The following is a 17,308-nucleotide window of genomic DNA, read 5'->3' on the forward strand; positions in this document are numbered from 1 at the left end:
ACAAAAATAGTTTATTCTTCTGGATCTTATGAGTCACACAGTAGCTAAAGAATTGAGACACAGGGAAGATGTTATTCACAGGGTTCATGCATATTCACAACATGGCTTATTTATTGTCCACCACTTTGCTCAACTTCAAACTGAGTGACGTATTCGACATAAATGAAATATGAAAAATGAGATATTGCAAAATCCGGTATGATTTATCTGTCTTCATACTTCCTAGTTTTGTTTCTTTATACCTTTCCACCACTAAAATCCTTCGGTTTGAATTGCTATTAGCTAATGTGAAAGAGAGAAATACTAGCACTTGTCTACACTTATCCATATTTATATATTTTTATTATTAAAAAACCCTTTATCTATATTCATGCATATTGTAATACTTGTATTAGGAAGTGATTACCTGATGAACAATTATCCTGCAAATTTCATACCAAAGCTTTATACTGTTATAAGTATAAAAGCTCAAGACATAAATCATTCTTTATTCTTAAGGAGGAGCAACAAATTTTCTTTTTTTGGATGCTCTAATGCCATTATCCTGTAAATCTAAGTATTATGGATGATGTACCTAGGTGGTATATGGTTGTGATGCTTGCTACAGTTGGATTTCGTGTGAATAATTTCTGACCTTCCACATTTGCATTTAATTTAGAGGATCAAAGTACTTTCATTTGCATATTTGGAATATTCATAGTTAAAGTTTAGCTATACTTTCACTCATTCCTTCTTTCTTAATTTTCATGAACAACACTAGGTATAATTCAGCATGCCACTGTGCTATTTCTTTTTTAAATTCCAGCAGCCATCTTCAAGTCTAAGTTGCCCTCACTAGATCTTATCTAGCAGAAGTGTTAGACTGGTTGAGTTTCACCTTTGCTGACAGCACTGGGAGAACAGGTTTAGGTGGGTCACCTGGTTTTGCATAGTGAGGTCCTCTTCTGAGCAGTGTTGGAAGTAGCATTGTTCCAAATGGCAGCCCATCATGTGAAGGCCTACTGGAGCCAGGATACTTCTAGCCATGAAGAAATTGTTTTTTGCACAAGACTCCCTAGGGTAGACAAAGCTTTTATTTATTCTTGTTAATCAAATAAATGGTATTTAAAACAAAAGGGTAATGGTTTTAACTGAGGACTACTGTGCTATATTGGTTAAATACTGATTGTCTTATATAGTATCACACAGCAGCTGATAGATACTAATGAAATGTACATTCATTGCAAGGTTGACATTTCTTTAAAAGTTTTTCTTTCAGAATATTTAACATTGTTTTCTTTTGGGATGGTATTTCTGAGATCTGGTTAGAACAATATTATCAACTCCAGTTATTTTTTTGTTAAAGTAAGAGGCTCAAGAATACAAGAAAGAAGTATATTAAGTTGGAGAGGAGAGCCTTGACAAGACTAACTTAAAAATTACATTACTTATGAGTAGAATGCAGCATTTGTTATAGAATTGTTAGAGAATCATGGAATCATTTAGGTTGGAAAACACATTTAAGATCATTGAGTTCAATTGTTAACCCAGCACTGCCAAGTCCATCACTAAACCATGCCCCAAGTGCCGCATCTGCATGTCTCTTAAATACCTCCAGGGATGGTGACAACCACTTCTCTGGGCATCTTGTTCCAATGCTTGGTAACATTTGAGGCCAAGGACAGGACCTGCTGGCCACGCTATTTCTCATACCAGCCAGGATGCCATTGGCCTTGTTGGCCACCTGGGCACACTGCTGGCTTATGTTCAAACACCTGTCAACCAACACCCCCAAGTCCTTTTCTGCTGGGCAGCTTTCCAGCCACTCTTCCCCCTCCTGTAGCTCTGCCCAGGATTGTTGTGACCTAGGGGCACTTGGTCTTCTTGAACCTCATATAACTGGCCTCGTGCCATTGATGCAGCCTGTCCAGATTCCTCTGCAGAGCCTTCCTAGCCTCTAGTACATCAACACTCCCACCCAACCTGGTGTCATATGTGAACTTGCTGAGGGTGCATTTGATCCCATCATCTAGGTCATTAAGATGTTAAGTAGGACTGGCCCCAGTAACGAGCCTTGGGGAACACCCACTAGTGATGGGCCACCAACTGGATGTAACTCCACTGACCACCATTCTCTAGGCCCAGCCATCCAGCCAGTTTTCCACCTAGTGAAGAGTGCAGCTGTCTGAGCCAGTTTCTCCAGGACAATGCTGTGGAAATGGTGTCAAAGGCTTCACTAAAGGTAGACAAAATCCTCAGCCTTTCCCTCATCCATTAAGTGGGTCAGATCTTTAACACCGTCACTTTTGCTGCTTTGCTTGATCCTGTAAGGTCAGTGGGAATTCTTCTGCTGATCTCTGTGGTAAATGGTCCATTCTGACACCTACAGTATGTTTGCTAAGAAGCAAGTTTTGCTACCTTTCTGCTGAGAAAATTTGTACTTCGCAAACATTCTAATGCCAAGATGTGGTGTATCCTAGCTCATTAATCCACCTTTCTGATGTCGTGTAGGGAAGAACATGTATGTGCTGAAATCTGATTACAGGACTTGGCTTAAGTCATACTCCGTCAATGAGATACCTCACTGTAAGAAATCTGCAAAGTCAGTGGTGTAAGAGACCCAGTCATGTATGAGAAGAAGTGGTGTCTAAAGCTGTCCGTAGGGGTACAGTTTCAGGTGTAATACAGAGTTTCCTTGTTTACTGGCTTTCTAGAAGGCTGTGAGAATAAATGAATTAATAATATTTTTAAAATCATGTGTTTGTGAGGCTCTGTCATAAGCAGGTAACAGTGAAAAGTCTGTATGCTCACAGATTCAGCAGCCTGCAGATGGTACTCTGATGGATGCCAGGGGCTTCTGCCTGTCACTGAATGTTTTGTACAGGCTAGTCTAGGATCTTCTGCAGATGGAAGGAGCATTAAGGCAGCTCAAGACCAGAAAAGCATATGTTTAAAGCCGACAACCTCTGTGTATAATTTCTGCTTGCATGTTGTTTTCAGAAACTAATTTGAATACAGTATTTTAAAGCAAGAAACAACAGTGTAAAAGATTTAGGACTTCTCAAGAATTACTTTGTACCTTAGAGTATATACACTGCTAAGCAGTCTCCAAGGCACAGTAAGCCAGGGAAGTATTTAGTGGCATTTCTATCTCTGTGTGTTTTTTACAGCCAACTACAGGCCTGAAGAATACAGAGCTCAACTACTCTTCCTCCCAGCTCCCCAAGATAAAATTGTTTGGGTGAAATGAAAATATTAATTGCACAGTTGTCTGCACAATGAACAGTAACTCTGAGCACATGGATAATTAGGCTAATTAGTCTCATTCATTAATTATATTAAGAGGCTACTACTGTATTTTTGTTTGTGGTTGTGATGTTTGAATTTAGATATTTGAAAACCTCACCTGGTCTACATGTTTTGTTATTTTTTGCCTTTACATAACTTGTGGTAAATTTCATATTGAACATAAATGTTCTACGAAATTTAATGAGCAGTAGTGGGTTTCTGTGGCTAGGTTTTGGTAGCAGGGGGGGCTACAGGGGTGGCTTCTGTTAGAAGCTGCTAGAAGCTTCCCCTGTCTGGTGGAGCCAACACCAGATGGCTCCAGGATGGGCTTCCTGCTGCTGGCCAAGGCTGAGCCAATTAGGAGCAACAGTAACGCCTCTGTGATAACATATTTAAGAACAGAAGATTGTTGCGCAGAAGGAATTCCAGCCAGGAAAGAGTGGAGTGAGAACATGTGAACAACAAGGTGGACACCAAGGTCAGAGCAGAAGGAGGGGCAGGAGGTGCTCCAGGTGCCAGAGCTGAAGCCGCTGTGGCCCATGGTGCAGACCATGGTGGAGCAGCTGTGCCCCTGCAGCCTGTAGAGGACCGTCAGGGTGCAGAGACTCACCTGAGGCCCATGGAGAAGCCCATGCTGGGGCAGGTAGATATCCAAAGGAGGCTGTGATTCCGTAGGAGGCCCAAGATGGAGCAGGGTTGTGCAGGGGACCTGCAGCCCATGGAGAAAGGAGCCCATGCTGGAGCAGGTTTTTCCCGGGTAGGACCTGTGGCCCCTGTGGGGGACCCACGTTGGTACAGCTCATCCATGAAGCACTGCACCCCAGGGAGGAGAGACCCACGAGACAGCAGTTTCATGAAGAACTGTTGTCCGAGGGATGGACTCATGTTGGAGAGGTCCATCAAGGACTGTCTCCTGTGGGAGGGACCCCACGGGAGCAGGGGAAGGACTCCTCTCCCTGAGCAGCAGCAGAAACAGAAACTGACAGGAACTCCCATTCCCTGTTCTTCTGCACCGCTGAGGGGAAGGAGGGAGAATGTGGAAGGAAGGAGGGGTGGGGGAAAGGTGTTTTTAAGAGTGTTTATTTCTTACTCTTTGGTTTTTATCCTTTTAGTAATAAGTTTAAATAATATTCCCACTTTGAGTCTGTTTTGCCTGTGATGGTGAAAAGTTAGTGACCTCTCCCAGCTCTTAACTCATAAATCCTTTGCTGTTTTTTTTCTCTCCTCTGTCCAGTTGCAGAGTGGGGGGAGAGGGTGACTGTAGTGAGTACCTGGGGTCAGCCCACTACACAGATTGATATAAATGGTCATACATGCTTAAATATCCCATGCAGACTGCAATATGTTTGCATTCTGAAATTCAAAACATATTTTAATACTTGCCATGGGAGATATGGGGGCAGGGGGAGGGGGAAGAAAAAGTGCTATTTTCTCCTCTGGTGTAAGGTGATTTTCTTTTAAAACATTTTCCATTAGGTTATTTCAAATGGAAAAGGAATCCTATGCATTTAAGAGCTTTATTTTACAGGTCCCTCACTTCTCATTCTGTAAAGCAAACAAATACCTTTTGATAAAATGTGGTATCTCTGGGATACAACATGGCACAAAACAGATCAGCGCCTAGCAACATAGTATACATGTTTTTAAGAAAACAGGTGAAAGAAGTAGTGGGTCTTTCCCTGATAGGGCAGCACAGAGCATCAGTTAGAATTACTTGTCTCATAAAATGGAAGCTGATTTGTGTGTGTTACACCAACTGAAGATCCTATCTCCTTTATACTCTGCTTTTCTTGCTCTTTTCACATCCACTCTCTCCTCCTGCCAGATAGTACTCTTTTGCAGGTAGCAAGTAGTAACTTCCACATGTTTTATAGAAGCTGGAAAGTCCCCATGCGTGTGGCAAGGACTGTATGACATGCCTAACGTCAGCTGTGTACTGTGAAATGGATTCAGTTCAGAGAAAACAGGTGTCAGTGAGATGCCTATAGATGTGCAGGCAGGCAGTTCGTGAGAGTAGTCCACAAGGGCTGCCTTTCCTAGTGTGTCAAAGACCAACATGGTCTTTCTCAATGGGTTGAGACAGGTCTAAACTATTGCTGTGTAACTGAACTTGACATGAATATGCAGCTGTCTTTCTAAAAAGTCACTCTTAGGGTGGCTCTTCATCTGCATTAACATGATGAAAGAATCAGGTGATGTTTTAGCACTGAGTAGTATATTCCCATGTCTGCATTTCTACACTCTTAGCTGTGAATATTGCTTCCTTTATGTAGGTATGGTTTTATTCAGTGTGCGCTGTCTAAAAGGTGATTACCCGTTTTTCAGATGGGATGTGCCTCTGGTGTGATTTAGGAAGGATGAAATGGCAGCATTGATAAAATCTTTCATTTATTTTTTATGTAGATTCAGTTTTTTTCAGACCTATCTCTGAAAGTAATCTACCTACATGTGCATGTACACATTGGAATCTACTTTGCCTGTTTTGTTTTCTGCATGGGCTAATGGAGTGGGAAAATACTTTCATTATGGATAATGGATTTCCAGACATTGAGAACAGGAAGTGACATAACAATGGATTAACTCTTAGAAGGCAATTCAGAAAAGAATTTGTTGTCACTTTTTGTATTTTTGTATCAATTAAGAAGTGTAAGCGGGTCCACATTTGCATCTTCCAAATCAGTTTTTAAAATTCAAGGGCCTCAATTTTTAATGAGCCTGCACAGGCAGTTCTTGAAGACTTCATAATGTTTTTTAAGAAAAGTTAATGCAATCTAACAGCTCTTTAAAACTGAACTTACTAACTGCAATAGTTTATTCTCATATGATGTTAAAATTACAGGGAAACATAACCAGGGTGAAAAGCAGCAATTGAATTTGTGTGTGAAGAGGAGCATTCCTCTTTTCTCTGAAACTCCAGGTATGTATATAGTTTGATCCACAATGGCTCAGAGCTTCAACTGCTGTGAAAGACTGAAAGACTGACTGTAGAAGACTGAAACTATCTTAAGATATTCAGAGGTGTAAATTTTTACAAGTTGTTTTACCAAGGACGTGTGGCCTCTGTGGGTTTTTTTTGTTGTGGTTTTGGTTGTTTTTTTTTTAATTACATTTTCATTTGGACTTCATCAAACGGATTGTGAGTTAACATAAGCAAAAAAAATGCCTGTTTCATTCTTATCTCTCAAAAATCTGCATATCCCTCTGGTAATCAGACACTGCTTTGTAAATTAGGTGAAAACTTATTGAAAGGCTTTCACTTCCTTTTATCACAGGAGCCTCCTTAGAGCGTCAATATCTTGAACACCAGCTGGAACCACAGACCTATATTACTGCAACTAAAGCAGAGTTTCTTGTGTTGATCCGTGTTGCATTATGATCAGAGCTGACAGTAGTCATGAGCCAGTTAGTAACATCAGTGCTATAGTATAATTTATTTTAAGAGGGATATTATGGTCATTCTTCTCATTTCTTCAGTACCTGTTAGAGAGCAGTACCTATTAGAGAGCAGCAGGTTTAGCTCTGCTTTTGCTTAATGCAGATATGTTTGTGTAACTGCCTGCATGTCAGAGGTGCTACTGGTGAATTGCATCTGTGTTTAGGTCAGAGCTGAGTCTTGTGTCTCTTTATGCAGGTTTTGTTTCCTTACATTTTAAAATGACCTTTATAATTGGTAGCTGATATAGTGTTGAAAGGAGGAAAATTATTAAATATTAATCCCCTAAGGCTGTGGCTATGTATTCATTGTGGTAGGAAGGAGCTGCCCTTCCTCTCCAGCAGGGACTCTGACATAACTTCTCTGCTGAACTTGCTATGGCTGCAGCAGAAAAGCTGCCCCTGCTCCTGGCCACTGCACCGTGCAGCTCATACACAGTACAGTATCAGGCAAAGTGGTGCCACCAGTCATTTGCTGCTTATATCTGGTTCCTAACTCAATTCAGTCCTAACTCATTCAGTACCCCTTCTCTTCTCCTTTTTCATTTGTGTACATCTCAGAAGCACAAAAAGACACGCCACCATTTCAGTCCATCAAGGGCATCACCCCAGACATGCACAGAGGCTGTCTGAGCATTACTGTTGTACTGTAGTGCTCTCCAGCCCCTGAGAATAGGCCAGTGCTTTGGCAAATACTGCTATTACACAGTGAGTGTGAGACAGGACATGAATTTAAGGGGAGGGCGTTCAGTGTAATTAGTACTTTAGTGCTTGTGTAAGAAAGTTAAAGCTTAAAGCAGATCTCATCAATTTCTAAATGTGCTACTGTCAAACTGAAAGTGTTGCATGGGTTTGAGTTGCTCTTTATGCAGTGTTGATAAATTTGCAACACTACCAGCAGTGTAAGAAAAGGAACAGATAGTTTGGATGCATTTTGCTGTGCTGTATAGACTGCCTTTTAGACATGGTGGCAATAGGAACAGCAGAAATAAAATGTACGTTAGTAATAGCAATAGCTTACAGACATGCTTTTCCTCACAAATTCCTTTTAATGTCTCCTCTTAGACAGGTAACAATTAATTCATGGCAGATTCCAGCAAATACACTTTTGAATGTAGCAGGGGCAGGTTCACAATAGCACAGTTAGTACACCTGTCAATGAATCATATTTAAGCCATGTTTTGCTCTTGGCCTCTAGCAGCTTCTGAATGTTCCCCACATTCTCACATTTCCAGGTCTTAAGGACTAGGCTGACTTTCACCCAGCAGAATGCATGTAGACTAGTGTGCATTAGGTAGAGTTATAAAATATGCCTTAAATGAGATTTAATTGCTGAAAATTTTCATGCTGTTATTTTGCCATGGTTTTTTTGCCTAAGTATGCCCTATTTATTTCTGCTAACCTTTGATTTGTTCCTGTATTGAGAGAAAGAAGTCACAATATCCCCAAAGCTTTAATACTCTGTAAAAATGAGCAGTTGATTTGCCTAACAAAGTCATGTGTAGTAGAGTCTGCTTTACCAATCAATATTGTTTTGTCATTACTTGCATAATGCTGATCAGATATTTGGACTCTATATTTTGTAGAGATCTTAGCAAGCTGTAGACTGTGCCCTAGCACTCTTTACCTGCTATGCCTGCCTGTGTTACTCTAGTGTTTTTAAGAGTTAACGTTTAGCACATGTAAGTCAGCTGGATCAGTAACCAAGACTAAACATTCTTCATGATGAGTGAGTGTGAAATCAGCCTCCCAGCTGGCAGCTTAAACCACTGCAGCAGGAAACAGTTTAGTGCTGAAATGGAGTAGATGAGTGCAAGCAGTCTGGTGACTATCACCTGTAACCAGATTGGGCCTGCTACCTAGTAAGGTATGCATGTGCCAAGTGAAGCAGAGGGAAGAAAGAGATCATTGTTTCTGCTGAATTTAGAAGCTATATGAATGAAGCATGCATATGTTAATGTATGTAGTTGAGATAAGATGGATCATGATCTATAAGCATGCTGTACATCGGCTCCAGATTAGGATGCTAGCTGGATGGATACATTGTCTGTGTTCTCTTTCCCTATTTTTCCACTCTGGGTGTTGTCATATTGTACATGGTTTTAAGACCCACAACTCACCTGCCTTAAAGCACAGAAACAAAACTTAAAGCTGCAATTCTATCTACCCAGAGGAAGCATCTTCCCCTGAAAACCTCATAAAAATTGCTTTGGAGACATTAGAGAGGTATGAAAGTTGGAATGAATATGTCATTTCATGGTTTACACTCTCTTTTTCCAATACAAACCCAGTATTTATTCATGGTAATAGCCATGATAGGTCAGAAGCTGGCAACTGCTAGCGTTCCAGAAGAGAAAGCTGGGCTGTGCACCTTCCTAGGCAAGAAACCGGCAAACTCAAAAAATTATTAACGTTCTTTTAATAGTTTTGCTCCTCTCTCAGAGTTACCTTATCACTACCCAGCTGAATGAGATGCTTACATTGAAGAAACAGGCACATAGCAAATTTTTTTGGCACTCTGAGAAATACAGCACGGATGTCCTATTACTCTGTGGTGAGCCCTGCAGTGTAGGGCAGGGCTCCCACTACTGCTGTGTGGTGAACTTTTAAGGATTGTGGGTCTGAATCCATACCTCTTTGCAGAAAAGTAAAAAAACTTGTGGTACTGTTGTTGTTAGAAGTAGAGATACCATAAAGGAATAGATTCTCTGCTCCTTTTCTGTACTGCAGAAAAGCAGAAATTGGCATGTCTTTCAGCTAACACAGCCACCTTTTTAATACCAGTTTCTTCTCTTTCTCATAGTGGTGTCCTGCAGGGACAGAGAGTGTTAAAAAAGGCACACAGCGTTCTGGCTGTCCTCCTCTCTCTGGCAGCTTTTGAACTTCTGCCATCTTCTCTTTGCCAGCTCACAAGGCCACTCTAAACTGCAAAGGTGCTGGGGTTGTGACCAGCTTTCTGGCTGAACTGAAACTTTGCAGAGAACTAACCTCCTGCAGTGTGTGTATGGTAGACATGCGAGACTTCAGTAAGAAGTTTAAAGGCATTAAATGAATTCTGTTAGTTATCATGGATGCATTGCAGTGTCTCAGCTATCAGCACACTTCTGTCATTGGAACGCATAACATTGCTTTAAATTTTTCTCAGCTGTGGGGTAATACCTACCTCATCTGTCATGGTGGGCACCTCTAGGCAGGGACTCTCTATACAGAGATACAGTATAGGGCAGTACTACACCAGCACTTCCTCAGCAGTGTTTTCACTGCCCTCACCCTGCTTTTTTTCACTTGCCAGAGGACAGCTTCCAGTGTAATGCAGTGGCATTGCAGCAGAGATTCTGCAGTAACTTCTGTCAGTGCAGAAGCTTGTGGCATACTTTCATATTGTGCGCTAGAGCTGAATGTGAATGACTCCCCCTGTATTGCTGGAGTTGCAGGAATTCTGCAGTATGGTCCTTGCTAATAGCCAGAAAGAAAAAGGCTAGATCAGATTGGTCGAGGAAAGGATTGTTCCAGCTACCCTCTTTCCTCCCCTTTGACAGCTTTAGCTGAAAATGAAAAAAATAAAATGAAGCTTAGAGATAGGTTCTAAATAAGGAGAGTAAGAACAGGGGACAGGTTCACAGTGCGTATTTCCTACCATGTGACAATGCTGGAGGTTGGGATCCTGATCTTTATGTATTCTTCTTGGGGAGAAATAGTTCCACTGAGATTTATTAAGTTTTGCTTTTGCTCCACTGGCATTACTGGAAATCCTATCTTACAAAGAATTTCATTTATGACTTGACAGGCTTTAGCAATGGCTTGTCTTTTGCACGGACGGTTGCTGTGTCTTATGTATGTCACATCTATAGCCAATTTCCCTGGCTTTCTGACCTGCCTTCAGACTGTTACTGGAGCTCATAAACAGGGCTATGGACCCTACTACTAGCAGCTGTGAGGACTTGCAAGGCCAAGCTATTGTATATGTATAAAGGGTATTTAGAAGATGCTTTGTGAGAGAAGAAGGCAAGCCTTTTAGAGTCCAGTCATAGCCTTCCCTGCTTAAGTTTCCAAAATTCAGTTTACTTCCTGATCTTTGAATACTGCACTTTATTGTTCACATTCTGCATCAAACAGCAGAGTAAAGGGAACTTTTAAGCATGAATAAAGCTAGCCAGCCTGTGCCTAGTGTGGTGTTGTGGTGGAATCGGCCAGTAAACAAAGATTTCTAGAAGGAAGGAAGTTATTTCAGTGCTATCAGGGGAGGGAGTTTATTGTTTCCTGATTAAGTATATCTACTGCGTGACAGAAGGGAAAAGGAAAAGATAATCTCAGGCATGTCTGGCAGATGCTTACCTAAAATACATCATGAATATTTTGGTTAGATATGCTGCTGATGGCAAGCAGTAGCAGGTGCAAATTAATGGTAAGGATTTTCCCCTGTGCTTTGCAAGTGTATTTCTTCATTTTGCTAAGGAGAAATAAAAAGTTCAATGGCATAATCAAAGTCTCAGTGCAAACAGGAGATAAAAAATTAAGTTCCCTGGAGATTCTTAGATCTCCCTTTTCTTTCACTTTTGTCTTTCATACTGTCTTCATGATCCATTACAGCTCCTGTGGTAGCAGTGGAGTCACTGTGCTCCTCAGTTCTGTAAGGGAAGGATCTTCTGCTGCTGAGCTCCAGATGATGGTGATTTGTTCTTGTGGCTGTACAGCTGAAGCAGAGAATTTACTAATGAAATGTAAATGGGCATTACTATATCTTAAATGTATATAAAGTTGGCATCTTATTTTCATTTTACTGCTGGCAGTGACTTTCTGTATTCTCATGCTGTATCCTACTGACACAAGTTATTTACAAATTTAATTTGCAGAAGTTGTTTACAAATTTAAAGAAAAATAGAATAAAAATCAAATAATTTTAAATGTAAGGCTGAGTGTGATAAGCTTTCCTTGTGAAATATGTTTAGTGGAAGTGTGGGGTTTGCTCAGTTTCCCTAACAAATGAGTAGAGCATACATGTGAGGCTAACCCCACACTTCTAGGTACTTGTGAGATTTATCACAATAAATGAGGCTTTCCAAAACTAATGATATTAGCTTATTTGGCTTGTAAATTAGGACTTCCCTCATCTACATGGCTGTTCTGGAAAACCCTTAGCAATACTACTCTGCCTCAGCTGAAATTAGATATTAGTTTCCTTTCCAGTACAGGATAAGGTTCTGTGAACCAGCACTGATATTCTCTACAGCCTCTTAATATTTCTGAAGATAAGCTATCTGCATACTAATCTGGAAAAGTCCTTCTTTTATTCTGTATTTTGATGCCAGTTGAACAAGGAGGAGAACTCTAAAATAGAGCTAGTTTACATATGCTTTTGATGTGTTTTTTCCTTCTGAGGTGTTCTAATTTGTCTGAATCAGCAGAAAATCTCCTCTGTTGCTGACTGTTATTACAGACAGTGTGATTGGCCACAAGAAGTGTGTTTAATAATCTGCAGAGAACCAGGGCCATGATCATAAACTTAAATTGCAGATGTCATGCGGTTTCTGTGGTAACAAGTTCTTATACCATAAATGCCAAACTGTGCAGGATCAGACAAACAGAAGAATTAGCCTGCAAGTAACAGCTTTCTCTTACTCAAGTGTGTGAATTTGTAAGCTTTATTCATTACTGTTTCCCATAGCCGTCATATTAATAAATATTTTCTTTCTACCACCCCATCCACTGTGTGACGATTTGATAGGACTATACTGTCAACAGCCTTCTTTTTAGGGAAAGAAATGTTATGCTGTGAAAATGTATTTGGAGCTATGAATGCATTCAATAAGGAGACTATTACTTTTCAGCCTTACTGTGGTATGACCGCTTTGCAAACAACATTCAATTTGTGTCATAGTGAAAGACAACGTACTGTGGTGGTAATCTATTTAAAGCTGTTTTTCCACTTCTGTATAGAAGCAAAGCTGCCATTTATACATGCTGCCAAACAAGTATTTAATGAAATTAATTGAGCTGCAAACTCAGGTGACTACTAGTATAGTTTAATGCTGATCTTACTGCATTTTCAAGTTTGGGTAGTCTCATAGGATTTCTGGTAGCAGTTGTTTGACCTGTGAATTATTCAGAGCTCTGGTACAATGCAGCGTCACAGTACTGAAGCAGATAATTCTCGTGGAATAGATATCTAATGCTCGTTTGATTTATATTGGCATCTTATGAGTAGTGAGAGATGACAGCATCAGAGTCATATCTTTAGAGGACTGGTGTATAAGATATTGTACAAGTGATCATCAATGTATTCTATAAAAAACAACTGGAATTTTCAGGATATTCATAGTGATTGCACAGGCATATTTTGTCCTCCGTGACATGCTGCACCATGACACAGCAATACACCAAAAAAAAAAAAAGTTTAATTGCACAAATATATGAAAAATTGAACAAATGGTTTCATAACTAAGACCTAACAAGTTTTGTTGTTTCACATAAAATCCATCTACCAAACCCCATTCCTGTCACTATGGCTTATATTCCAGCTCCTGTCAGCATTTACCAAAAAACTTTTTAATATTAACTGCCAGGAAAAAAAAAGTTTATTTTTTTCCTAAGTGTAGGAATCATGCCAATTTTGTTGTTCTACTGAAACCATTCTGATCAGCAGATGCTAAATTCATATTCTGCCTGAGTGGAAATGGAGTCTTTATAAAATTCAAATTTGCTTTAAGGAACATGGCATTGGTTTTCAGTCAAATAAAATATGGAGATCCCAATAGTAAAACATGATATTGTTAGGGTAGAAAAGTCTGTATATCTTTTGATTCACACAAATTACATTCTCTCCTCCCTTAAAAGGCCTTTCATTCTGTCGTAAAGCAAGAACTAGAATGTTAAAACCTTGAAATGACTTGACAAAGAAGATTTTCAGTTCCTGGTTAGCAGCTGTTAGCCTGGTGATGTTCTTGACTGCTTCTGAAATGGTTAGCACGAGAGCAGATCCTGAGCTCGTGTAAGCTGGCATAGCTTTATGACCTGTGATAATCAAATCTGACAATCTTAGTATAATGCTTTAACAGTTGATTTGGAGGATGAATATAAACAGACTGAAAAATATCTCTAAATTTAGTCAATATAATGATGGCATAGATGTGGCCTCTGTTGCAAGTGCTTAGGCTGCCTTTCTCAGGCTCACTGGTCCCACCTGACCACTTTAGATTATGGCCTTGCAAAGGAGGTTTGCTCTCCTCTTTGAGCAGGTTACCCCCTACTGTCCTAAAGGGCAAGAACTTGTAAGGGTTTAACTTTTTTTTTCTCTTAAATTTGAATTCTTGGTTTGAGTTCTCATCTCTGCATGAGTGTCTGTGGCCTTTAGGAAAAAAAAATCAAAACCAAAGTGTATTTGAATTTTCAAGTGGGAATTTTGTTCAGCTGTGCTTTTCCTGAAGTCTGTCAGTGCTTTTCCAAACCAGATTTTTGTCTGCATAATGGAAGGGAAGATAGTTCGTTGGCAGTCTGTGGTGTAACTATCCTGAAGGAAGAGTCTTCTCCAGCTCCAGAAGAGCTGAAGACTTAACAGCTCATCTCTCTCCTTTGACTCACCCCAGTTGTCTGTAACAGTACTTGACACAGAGTTTTAAAAATTAATTTTCTGCTTAGCACATAGTTTTGTTAGTCACCTTGGGTGAGTGACTCGTGATGGTGATTGTGAGCTAGTATTGACAAAGTGACCAAAAACTGAAAGCACGTTTAGAAGAGAGGGTTGACCTGCCTTTTTGACTTCGCAGTGACAACTCCAGCAGACTGTAAGGCTGCAGTTTTAAGATTGTCGTACGTTCCTCAGTTAGAGTAATGAGGAATATGAAGGGAAGGAGCAATTGTTATGGTTTATAGATGTGAATTGGGACATTTAGGGCATCTCTGGGAATGAAAAGTTATCTTTTTGCAAATCCTCATCAACTATGAAAATATCTCAAAGTGATGAAATGTAAAGCTACAGTCAAAGAGGGCTGGGAGATTAACTACCTTTGGGTACTTTGTATCCTCAGAGTTGAACTACAGTTATAAAAAATCTATTTTCGATATTTAACTACTAGCATATTAGCCTGCTGTTGTTTTTTGTGGTAGAATGCTGCTGTACAGATTTAGCCATGTAGGATGTCCATTTGCAGAAGATTGATTCATGAAACTGAAAATAAATAGTACCTTTTAGAGCACTGAATCTGTCCCTTGTCCACTGCAGAATGGCTCCTAACAGTACCTTGTTTGACTTCTCATGGGGTTTCACTAGTCCTGGTAAGACACAAGTTCAGTAACACAGACCAAACAAGCTCATCTGCATTCACAGTATTGATGTTTCACTAACGCACCATTTGGGCTACTAATTTGCAGGATGCTGACAGAAAACAAACAGCTGATAGCTATTTCCTATTGCACAGAATAATTACAGCCTGCATTAGTAAGTGCTTGGCTATGATGCACTTCCAGCTTTGTTGTAGTGAACTGGAGTGAATTTAAAATTATTCAAATGTTTGGATTTTATTAATGTCATGTGAGTGATTGACTGTGGGTATTCTTCCTCTTTATACTAAAAAAGTATCTATAGACATGAGTTACCACAGTCATTGAAACCAAGAGGAAAAAAAATTTCTTTTGTTTCTCCTTGTTTATTACTGGAGTCACTTCACTGAAATCTAGTTAAAAAGTCATACGTATGATTAATTTCTTATGAAGCATACCATCCCAGTAAAAGATTAGTACAGTCACTGGATCATATGCACCTGACTTAGTTGTGGAATTACACCACTAAAAGACTTTGTGATTGACAATGAAATTGCTGAAGTCCATTTTAAATGGTGTCTCATAGCAGTTATCATTCAAAGCTGTTACTATCAATATTACTGACTGTAAAGGGAGACATGGTCCATTGTGTTCCACTGGATTAGAGAAATGAAGCAGTAGCACAGGATAATTTTCCAATTAGTTTTCAAACTGAGATTTTATAAAAAAGAGTATTTGCTAAAGACACGACACCAAACATCCCTTTCATTCTCTCTAGATATGTCAGTTGGGTATTTTATATATAAGTCATGTTACCCTCCAGCTCCTGCTTGAGTGTGTGAATGTAAGGGTTTTTTTAAATCAATCTTCCTCTGTCTGTCTGTCTGTCTGTCTGTCTCTCTCTCTCTCTAAACTCTTGATTTTTACTGGTGAAGGTCTGCTTGCGGGTTGAGTCAGTATTGGAAAGTTCTCAGGCATGGATGCCTCTTGAGTTAGGCCTTGGAAGCTTCTAGGTGCTCTGTGCTTAGGTATGGTTTTTATTCTTGGTCAAAAATTGTGTTTCTGAGGCTTAGGCAGTAATATATTATTTCTGTTTGTTTAACTTAAAGTGTGTTTGAAATGAGTTTTTCAGAAAGAATAATAAGTCTTACTGTTGTAGTGACTTAACAGAAGAAAACCCAACATTTCTTTAAGAAAATGCTGTAACTAAATTTTTCATTTGTTGCTGAATCTGTTGTACTTTTTTTAATTGCAGAAAGTGAGTGAAAAAGTAGGAGGTGCAGAAGGAACCAAACTAGATGATGATTTCAAAGAAATGGAAAGGGTAAGTCTAAATACAGATGCATATATTCATTATTACCATGCGTTTTTTCTTTCAGGAATTTAAAAGTTTTTGTCCCTGAATCACTCAAAAAATTTTTGAAAGACTTAACTTTTATTCAGCAGAATGAAGCTTTCCATTTCCTATTTCTGTTTGTTTTCTAACTAAGGCATGTGTAGTGTATGGCATTCTTTATAACACACATATTACATTCAGAGATTGAGGCTGATGTCAGCTACAAATTAGCTTCAGTTAAACCATTGCAGGGGATCTCTGGAAACTGAGTCTATCTACAAGATGGTCGTTTCAGTGGCAAAGGGTGCTAGCAATTCTCAGATCCTTGAGTGACAGGTCAGGAGGAGCAAAAGCTGTCTGCTGAAGTGTATTGACAGTGGCACTGGAATATTCATTCACAGGTTCAGATCCTGTTAGGCAGCCTCCGCTGGCAAAATGCCTCAGGTTAGGTGGGCCTAACCCCCCATATCAGGCTGCTTGGTGAGCCTGATAGTGGTAGCACTGAGTGTTTCGGTGGAGGGAAACAAAAATAAAAAACCCCACAGCTGTATGGGGCGGTGATAATATTTCAGCAGACAGAATTAGTAGGAGCAGGTTTTTTTCTGGCTTCAACTTTGAAGGGTACTATCAAATCTTGTAACACAAGCTAGTGCTAGGTGATTTATAGGGTATGTATCTGATATAAAACCGAGTTGGTTTCCCCCCTCCCACTCAGCTTCCCTTTGTATATGCTGCAAGTATAGGCACTCCCAGTGGAAGATGTTAATGAAGATTCAGAAAACTGGTGTAAAGTTTAGAGTGGAAAAGAGGACATTGCCGGGGTGAGTCCCACATAAAGCTTGTGGGTGGCATGGGTTGGCAGCCCAGGAGATATGAGCACTGAGACCTGAGAAGGGAACAGAATAAATTCATCAGTTGCCTCCACACTCCCCACCTGGCCCTCTGTCCATTGCCAGCTTTCCTGCAGGCAGTGGACATGATCCTTCTGCCCATTCCTAGCCTTCTGTTCCCTCACCC

The 17,308-nt window shown here is 40.0% G+C and overlaps 1 protein-coding gene across 1 annotated transcript in view; it reads left to right on the forward strand.

The window, feature by feature from the left end:
• Nucleotides 1-17,308, forward strand: part of SH3GL2 (SH3 domain containing GRB2 like 2, endophilin A1) — a 91,770-nt gene that overhangs the window by 56,309 nt on the left and 18,153 nt on the right. Inside the window, exon 2 of the mRNA XM_064641700.1 lies at nucleotides 16,211-16,279. Within this exon, the coding sequence (XP_064497770.1) occupies nucleotides 16,211-16,279 (69 nt within the window). The remainder of the gene's footprint in view (nucleotides 1-16,210; nucleotides 16,280-17,308) is intronic.

The sequence above is a fragment of the Pseudopipra pipra genome, chromosome Z (assembly GCF_036250125.1).
Source record: "Pseudopipra pipra isolate bDixPip1 chromosome Z, bDixPip1.hap1, whole genome shotgun sequence".
NCBI lineage: Eukaryota > Metazoa > Chordata > Aves > Passeriformes > Pipridae > Pseudopipra > Pseudopipra pipra.